This window comes from Chinchilla lanigera, unplaced genomic scaffold (assembly GCF_000276665.1).
Source record: "Chinchilla lanigera isolate Chin_1 unplaced genomic scaffold, ChiLan1.0 scaffold00015, whole genome shotgun sequence".
Taxonomy (NCBI): domain Eukaryota; kingdom Metazoa; phylum Chordata; class Mammalia; order Rodentia; family Chinchillidae; genus Chinchilla; species Chinchilla lanigera.
In genome coordinates this window covers 24,147,002-24,156,587 of record NW_004955416.1, presented here as the reverse complement: position 1 = coordinate 24,156,587, position 9,586 = coordinate 24,147,002, and the positions used below count along the sequence as shown (strand labels likewise).

General features: G+C 50.3%; 1 protein-coding gene across 1 annotated transcript; it reads right to left on the bottom strand.

Annotated features, from left to right (window-relative positions):
- Positions 1-2,181: 2,181 nt before the first annotated feature.
- On the bottom strand, positions 2,182-8,536 carry Nr2f2 (nuclear receptor subfamily 2, group F, member 2; the record flags this gene model as incomplete). The annotated part of the gene is given in 3 exon segments (XM_005381608.2): positions 2,182-3,644; positions 6,342-6,869; positions 8,389-8,536. Coding segments are annotated over 3 exon segments (951 nt in total), but the record flags the coding sequence as incomplete, so codon positions are not given.
- Between the last annotated feature and the right edge of the window lie 1,050 nt (positions 8,537-9,586).

Sequence of the window (9,586 nt, the reverse complement as noted above, 5' to 3'; positions counted from 1 at the left end):
CGGCGCGTTCCCGCAGCGGCCGCCAACTCCCGGCCGGGGCCCCGCAGCCGGCCGGATGCTAACCCCGCCGAACCAGCTCCGGACGCCGCCCGCTAAGTTGGAGCCCCAGCCCCTGGCGGCCCAGGAAGAGCTAATGGCTAAAGGCCGAGGCAGGGCGGCCGCGAGCCGAGCGAACGGGGCGAGAGTCCCCCGCCGGCCCAGGCTTCCCCCAGGTTTGTTTGAAAGTGACTAGAAGCAACGATCGCCCCTTTCTCTCCCCGGACTATTGTTGCATTTCGCGTCTAACTGGGTTCTCTCACACCCCCAAGCGCCAAGAGGAGGAGGGGGAGCGGGCTTGGGAAAAGAAATAAAGCGAGCTCAGATCAGATGGAGGAAAAAAAAAAAAAAAAAAACCAGCAAGGAAAAAGAGACACTTAAAGGGAAAGAGTCGCCATGTTTAGCAGCTTTTTTTAAAGATCTCGTCAATTTCACACAGAACGCACTAGCTGGGTCCCAGCCCTCCTCTTTTGTCCAATTCAGTCGCAGCAAAGATCTTTTGTTCTAACTCAGCGTGAACAGAAAAACTTTCTTTAAATGCAATAAACTTAAACCGAACTCAAGACTCTAAACAGATCCTCCTCCGGCCACTCTAAACATATACAAGGGGTTTTGTTTTAACCGGTTGAAAAATTGTCTTGTTTTTTTTTTTTGGCCTCGCAGACCCCAAGCTCATTGTTGAAACTTAGTGAGAGATTTTCAACGCCTAGAATACATCCTTAAAGCGTAATAAAACAGGGACTGTCTTTTGCTTTGAAAATCATAAATTATAATTTAATGCCAATAATAATTTACAACAATGGCTGTTTACAATAAACTAACACAAAACAAACAAGGAAAGGGCCTGTGTTTTACTTATAAGGAAAATTTCACACACTCACATGGATAGCACTTGCAAGAGGAGAAAATAAACAACTGAGAAAACCTCCATCTAAAGGTCAGAGATACTGTGCCATAAGAACATACTTATATTCATAGATGTGTGTCTCTACAGAGAGAAGCGGACAGGCAGAGAGAGAACTCTGCTCGAATGCTCACATCCGATTTTTCTGGTCTGCATGTATTGACTAGAACTGAGTGTCAAAGTTGAATACACTTTACAAAATGATTCCTTTTCTTTCACCTCCTCACCAGTATCCCCTCCCAATTTCCAGATAAAATCACAACACGGTAAAGTATATTCGAGGGAAGGCAGCTTGAAAAGTCTAAATAAGAACAAACTGCAGGCTCCCAGCACCAGGAAAAAAGAAGAGGTGGGGGGGGGACCTTAAACAAATAGTTACTACTTCCAAATCAGCACACCCTGTAAAGTTTTCTTCCTTCTTGTTCTTTCCCCCACCCCTTTTTCTTAATTTGACGTCTAAGGACAAAGGATCCCGGAGCAGCACAGATTGTGTCTACACAATCTGAAATGTCCAAATGTCGATGTGTTTTTATGTACATAACTCCAATGGAGAAGATTCCCTTGACCTGTGGTCAGGCTCTCACAGACTGAGGGAAGGGAGGGGGGAGGCGGCCCAACTGCAAGTTATCATATATACATTAAAAGCAGACCCTTCAGCGCTATAAGCTATGCCACTGAATTTGAAATCCTCTCAACCACCATGCTAGATGAGAACCACAGACTATTTTTCAAAAATCACACCTACTTAAGGAAAAACTCCTTGCAAACAACTGCCCTCTATATACAATGCTGTGATTAGCTTGCTTGAATGATCTTCTGCATAACTGTCAGAAATGTACAAAAGAGTATTTTTCCTGATCATAAAATAGATACTGATCTCAAGATTTCTAATACTTTTCACAATACCTTTCCTAAGCAGGCACTTAAGTGTGACAAATATAAGGGCCTTTTTTTTTTTTTTTTTCCTGGAAAATCCATTTTTAATTAAAAGGAGGATTAGGTGAATGGGGGAGGCTTACTATATCAGTATGGCACTTCCTAAACCATAGATAAAACATTAACTTCAGCTGCCCCCCCCAACACACCCAAATTAAACAGGCAAATATTCTAGTCCACCTTTGAACAAACTCAGTGGGGGCAGCAAACAAATGAGACCCCCACCCCCAGCCGGCTCAGGCCCCTCCAGAGCTCACAGGGGCTCTTCTCCATGGACAGACAGTGAGTGGGGACCGCCAAACAGGTTTCAGATATCAAATAATATTTTAATTTCTGAATACTTTCAATTTTCCTTGAATATAACACACAAAGACTCGACCAAACAGTTCAGTTATTATAACTTTTACAGTATACAGAAATGTTGCACTTAAAAAAAAACCTTCAGTTTTTTAAAACACAAACTGTAAACTCTAAGATACTGAATCAATCACGTTACCTATAAGTGCCAACAGTGTCATTTTGTCATGCTGATTTCAATGGTATTTTTTAAAAAGGGAAAATATCAACAATTATAATACAAAGGGCTGGCAAATATACAAACAGATATAGGATTCTTTTTTTGTAACAATTCAAGAACTAAGCGGGAACCCAATTCAAATTACAAAAGTTCACTTTTTATTCAAAACCTCAGCATGTGTCTTGGACACATTCCTTGGCTGCCAATAAATTCCACAGTTCATTCTCTTTCTTAAAATATTTTTAAAAAGCTAGGTTTGCCGCGGTGTCTTTTGGGGGCAAGGGGAGGGTAGGGGAAGTTAAGTGTTGTATGTGGTTCCTCCCATTTTCTAATTAGCGTGCTCAACTTCACCTAAATTTTTTGGTCACCACTTGTAAGTGCGTTTCCATCATCTCTGAGTTGCTTTTTAAAGTTTTATGTCTTCCTATGATATTTTCATGGACTCAGTTTTAATTCTTGCAGAACATATATTTTAATGATACACAGTTTTTAAGAAGCCAAGATTATATCAAAACTTATTATAGAACCACAGAATAAACTGGTTTGGAACCAGAAAAGCACAAAAAAGAACAGCTAGAGGTACATAGACACAGGACAATTAATAATTTGGAAAAAAAAAGACTTACTTTCTCCATTCTGCTAATTTTCTCCCAATCTCCTTAAATGCACTTTTAGCAATATTTTTCAAAAATTTACCAAAAAAGAAAAAGACTAATTTCCTTTTTATACAAAAATGATAAGTAGCAAGTTTTTCTGACCAACACAGGAGTTTTTTTTTTAATGCATTCTGTAAAAGTTCATTTGACAGTCTCTTTTTTGAAATTCACAGTCCGTTAAATTCTTCCCCTCTCTTCTTTTAGCAAACGTGTAACATCCTTTTATATCCTTTCTTAACAGAAGGAAATTAAGCAAACAAACCAGTCTTTTGCCTTTTCTTTCTCTGTTTCACTCCCCCTTATTATTTTGATTTATTTATTTATTGAATTGCCATATATGGCCAGTTAAAACTGCTGCCGGACAGTAACATATCCCGGATGAGGGTTTCGATGGGGGTTTTACCTACCAAACGGACGAAAAACAATTGCTCTATGACTGAGGAGGACACGGTGCGGAGGGAAGGCAGGCGAAGCAAAAGCTTTCCGAATCGTGTTGGCTGGTTGGGGTACTGGCTCCTAACGTACTCCTCCAAAGCACATTGGGACTTTTCCTGCAAGCTTTCCACATGGGCTACATCAGACAGACCACAGGCATCTGGAAGAAAGTTAAAAAAGAGAGAGAGAAGAAGAAGAAAAAGAAGAAGAATTCAGTCATCAGATTAAGAGGTTTGAAGTGGTCACATGAGGTGTGTCACAGTGCTCTGTCAAACTCAGATTTGGGGCAAATGCCTATGCAGTGAAAACCGGGGGGCAGCGGGGAGAGAAAGCATGAGATGGTCCTGGAGTGTTTGCTTTAAAATAAAACACAGTTCACTGTGCTCACGCTCTCCCTGCCTTGTCCTCAGGATGGATCGCTGGGAGGCTCAAGCAGAAGTGCATTGGGTGAATCTGGCCCAAGTCAGTACTCAGACAGACAAACAGACGAAACCCAAACTGCCAGCACTCCTGCCCCTCATCCTAGGTAAATAATAGTTCGGATTATAATTATATAGTGCTTGTGGGGAGGTGGGGGACAACCTGGCCCAGGCCTGAGTAATGGCGTCCACAACCCAGCCTCAGATTCTTCCCAAAGAGGGCAACTCATTTTTCTCCGGTCTTTGAAACTGATTTAAGTGGCCCTTTAAAACTGATCTTGTCAGTTTAGCCTATTGAAGGGCAGCCATGCAAACTGTGATCTCTCTGTTCATTTGAGCTGTTTCTTTCCCCCCTTTTCTTCTCTCTCCCTTTCTCTCCCCTCTCCTTTATTTATTTATTTTTTTAAACCCAGCTCCCTCCAAGAAGCACCCCGGTCCCTGTTATCTTCAGGAAAACACTTTTCTTTTTCTGATACGTGAAAATACAATAAGTGCCTTTGAAATGAGAAGCTTCTCAGGGAAGGCGGTTCAGGTAGTGACCTGACCTTTCCAGGCTCCCCAGACAAGACTGGGGTCAACGCATGCATATTGGGAATCATTAAAACAGATATCCCAGAACAGCCGCCAGCGCCTCCTCCCCTGGAACCAGCCAACCTCCTCCAATCCAGGTCTAGGACTCTACATGTCTGCAGCATGCATAGGTGTCTGTGGTGAGGAATTTCAGGATGTTTGTCTAGGACTCCCTCTGCTTCTGCTCTGTGAGGTTCCTTCTGAATCAGATAACAGCCACCTTTATCTCTTTGTGAGGCGATCTGCATTCTCCACACAGGCCTCCACATTTTGCAAACAGTAATAAATTAAACTGTATCAGTCATTTCTTTCCTTGCGAGACCAAGGGTAAGGCAAAGAACTAACAATGATATCAAGAAATTAACAACCACTCCCATTCTCTGAGAACTGGGGCCCGTGTCCTCAGGACATGGGCTGGGTGTCAGGTTATGGGGAGATGGAAAGGTGGCTGTAGGGTAGGGGGACTGTCTGGCTTCTACCTTAGCACCAGACACATAATCGAGATATGACAGGCTCATGAGGAGAATAGTGTGGGACCTCAGCCTCACAGCTCTTCCCTGTCCAGAGGCTGCCCTCTAACTGATTACTAATGACTTCCAAAGGCTGGATTTGGGGTGGCTGTGGGGCGGGGGGATTTCATGTGAATGGCAGCACTGTATAAAAGACAGTTGAGGACTCAGAACCTGCAATAGATTCAGCTAATGACTTGATTCCCCAGACTTCTTTCAAACAATGAGGGAGAAATTGTGGGTGTCTTTTTCTGTGTGTCACCTCACCTATACATCTTTTCTACTTTCCTGATCACAAGTTTAAATACCTGCAGTGGGTGACTAGGCTGCAAGCCATGCCAATGTCCAAATGTTTGTTATTCTTAGTCCCCTCTCAGCCATGACAAAGGGATCAGCTGACAACTTAGTACAAGAATGTGAAGGGAGGGGGTAACTTCCACCCACCTGGGCTCTGCTGAGCTGAGCCTGGAGGCAGCCAAAAGGCTCAGGTGTGGCCCAAATGGAAAGCCAGACACTTTCAAAAATCATTTGGCCTCAAGAGTTAATTAATATCAGATCTATTACTCACACAGGTTAAACTACATGCAAACTAATTAGATTTCATAATACAGTCAATGATGGTTTTATATCTCCAGGAACATTCATACCCAGCTCAAGTTGGCATACACTTTAGACTGTTTGAAAGTTGCCTTAAGTTTTTGTCTGGGCGGGGGAAGCAAGTGGCTGGAGTCTACAACCCCTGCACACACTCTGAGCTTACGATGGTGCCTTCGCTCTCTTGCCCCTATCTGACAGCTCTTTTCCCTTCTCCGAGGGGTCTGCACTACTTTAATAAGAGTATGAGTTAGGAGATTGCTTCCCTCAGGGTGGATCTGCCTGCATCTCAAACTCCTCTGAGTTATAAGGGAAACTCGTCCCCTGCAGGGGCAAACTTTCTCCTGCAGGGAAGATGCCAGGGCTTCTCCTGTGCCCAAGAGCATCTCTTAGAGGCCCAGCCAGCATGCCAGAGAAAGCCAGGGCCTTGAGGGGGTTCCCTGGAGGCCAAGCAGGCCCAAAGGGCTGGGGCTCAGGAAGAAAGCAGGACAGTGCACCCAGTTTGGGCACTGCAGAGGAGGAAGAGGCCTGAGAGGCTGCCCTGTGTGCCACTTTGGGGGCATGTGTCTCAGCATCTTTGCAGCAAGCCAGCCTTTGGCCAGGCCAAGCCTGGTGGTGCCCAGCAGCTCCACAGAATTCCCACTTCGAACTGTGTCCACGGTTTGGCCTTTCCAGGAGGAAAAGGCTGGGTCTGCCCTGGCGTGTCTCAACCTCTCTGGGTCCTAACTCTGCAGCAGGGCACCAGAGGGCAGGGCTTCTTCCTACCTGAGGTGAACAGGACTATGGCCTTGAGGCAGCTGTACTCGGCAGAGTCGACATGCAGCGCTTTGAGCTTCTCCACTTGCTCTTGGAAGATCCGTATGTGGTCCATAAAGGCGACCACCCGGTCGGCGGACATGGGCGAAGCATGCAGGCCAGCAGCGGCCAGGAGCGGGGCGACGTGGAGGGGCATGGAGCACTGCGCTGCATTCAACACGAACAGCTCGCTCCAGGTGAGGCGAAGCAGGGCCACCTGGTCCGTGATCTGCAGGTCAGGGAAGAAAGGGATGTTCCGGGCCCACTCGACGGCGCTGAAGAGCATCCGCGCTGCCAGTTCGCAAATGTTCTCGATGCCCATGATGTTGTTGGGCTGCATGCACTGGCTGCCGAAGCGGGACGTGGGGTAGGGTTCGGCGCGCAGCAGGAGGGAAATATATCCGGACAGGTAGGAGTGGCAGTTGAGAGGGTCCCCGTTGGTCAGCGCGAACTGCCCGTGGGTCGGCTGGGTGGGTGGCATTCTGCCCCTCTGCACCGCTAGGGAGGAAAAGAGACACTCAACAGTTAATGCTTAGCCTGGATCCCCAGGTCCCCCGCGGGGTCTGCCCTAGCCCGACCCCCACCTGCCCCAGGGCCTGCGCCACAGCACAGCCAGGCAGGCCTGCCACAGACCTGGAAGTCGCCGGTTGCCCGGCCACCAGTCCTCTGAAATCACCACCCAGGCAGGCTCTGATGGCCAGGCCAGTACACTTGCCTCCGAGGCCCGCTCGGGCTGGTCGGCCAAGGACCCAGAATTGGCCACTTTGCCTGGGGGGTCCCCGGAGCTGTGGGCGGGATGTAGCATTCTGGGGGCATCTTTCTTCTTTACTGCTAAACAGCTGATATTTCTTATTGATTGGAGGAGAGGGAGCGGGAGGGGCGAGTCTAGGAGGAGGGTGAGACGCTTTTGCAAGACACAAGGGTTTACCCCAGACGGCCTGTAACCACCCCGCAGCTACTCTCCCCAAGCCCCCCAGCCCCAGCCGCCGCCCCAGTCCGACCCGGAGCTCCCCGGCGAGAGACGAGGAAAGAGTCGAGGTCTGGCGTCTGCCTAATCAGTGAGCTTGGAGAGAGACGCAGGGAGAGGGCGGAGAGAGGGAGGCCGGCTAAGGCGAAAGGCAGCCGGGGAGAGGCAGGGAGCAGGCGCCGGCCGCCGGGGCATCCGGGCCAAGGCCCGTGAGGGCCGGGGAAAGCCGGCTAGGCTCGGGCTGGCGCTGTTATCTGACTCCGGACCGAGAGAGTCGCTCTAGCAGTAACACAAAGAAACCCCGGCGTTGGCTCGCCCCAAGCCGGAGCCCGCGCCCCGCGCGCAGCGCGCCATTGGCAGAGCACTGCTCGCGACGCTGGGCGAATTTTATATCACAAAGACCCAACTCGCGCAGAGCGAAAGCGGCAGCCCAAGGCCCCTCGCCCACCCTTTCCTACTCCCTATAGCGCTCTCCCGGTTTCAAAAGTGAAAGGAAAGAGAAAAGAAAACAGAGATATTTCTTTTAGCAGAATGTTAATCCACGGAGGGTCACATGAGCGCTGCCCGGGCGGCAGCGTTAATACGGCGAAGTGCATAAAATTGCCATTTGTAATTTGAACCCCCCGTACAAAAGTACAATCTCAGGTTGGTTTTTCTTTTTGAGGGGTTGGGGGTTGGGGAGAGGGGTGGGGAGGAGGGACATATGTTGAACATGCAGGAAAAACAAGGGGAGAGAGCGAGCGAGCGAGCAAGAGAGCAGGCTTTAAAACAACAACATCCCATCCCTTGAAGAAAGGTGAACTCGAATGAACTCTCAGTCAATGCAAAGAAAAGGAAAACAGCTCGAAGAGAGAAGGAAATCAGTCCGCCAAAGCATGCGGATTTGGAGCCCTGGGTTCCAGGGCAGAACTCCTTCTAGTATAAAACCCCTTTCGGCTGCAATGCGAAGAGCAGAGCTGGGGCTGCTTGTCTGCACCCAGAGCAGGCTAGCCAAACGCACCCAGGGCCCCGAGACCCCGGGCGAAAGGGGGAGAAAGGAGAGGCCGATACCTTCCCGTCTCATGCCCACTTTGAGGCACTTTTTGAGGCGGCAGTACTGGCACTGGTTGCGGTGGTGCTGGTCGATGGGACAGTTCCGGTTGGCGCGGCACGTGTAGCTCAGGTTCCTCCGCACGCTGCGCTTGAAGAAGCTCTTGCAACCCTCGCACGTGAACTGGCCGTAGTGCTTGCCGCTTGACTTGTCCCCGCACACCACGCACTCGATGTGCTGCTGTTGTTGCTGTTTGTCGCCGCCGGGGCCACCAGGGCCGCCCTGGCCGCCAGCTGCTGTCTGGGCCGGCGTGCTGGCCGGGCCCCCTTGGCCCGGCGTTTGTGGCGTGTGCGGGGCGCCAGGCGGCGGGCCGGGCACGGGCGGCGCCTGCGAGGCCTGGCTGCCCTGAGAGCCGGGCACCTCGTCCTGGGGGTCGCGCCACGTGCTGACTACCATTGCCATATCTATGGGGGCCGCGTCCGGACTTCCTGCTCCCCTGGCTGCGGGCGGCGGCGGGGCGGCGGCGGCTCCCGGGTCTCGGGCTCCGGCGCGCCGCCTTTTGTGTGTGCGAGGGTGCGGGAGGGCGCGGGAGGGCGCCCCGGGTGGCTCAGGGCTAGTTGATTGAGGTTGGTTAGTTTTTCCTTTTTTGTTTTTGCTTTTGCAAAGTTTTGTCGATGGCTTGTCTGGCCCGGTGTGTTTGTTTTGTTTGTTTCCCTCGGCTCAGCTTTGTTGGTTTCGGGGGGCTTTCCGTTGGGAGGGGAGGGGAAGGGGACAGGGGAGAGAGCGAGTGGGAGCAGAACGTGGGGAGAGAGAGAGGGAGGGGAGGGAGAGCTGCAAGTCGATTGTCTGGCTTCAAGACAGAAGTAGGAGGCAAAAAAATCTCCAAAGATCTCGCTCGCTCTCACTCACTCCCTCCCTCTCCTTCACTCTCTCGCTCTCAGATCTGATGTGCAGCCGAGGAGTTGAAAGAGGAGGAGGAGAAGGAGGAGGAGGAGGAGAAGGAGGAGGAAGAGGAGAAGGAGGAGGAAGAGGAGGAGGAGGAGAAGGAGGAGGAGGAGGAGAGGCGACTGTCCGGGGGCCAAGTCCAGGGCAGCCCACAGTCAGCCATTCAGGAAAGCCATCGAAATCTGGAGGACTGGGAGAGCCGAGGCGCCGGGCGCGGGCGCACCCAGGGAGCCAGGCAGGCCGGGGCGGAGGCCGGCGGCCCGCGGAGTGGCC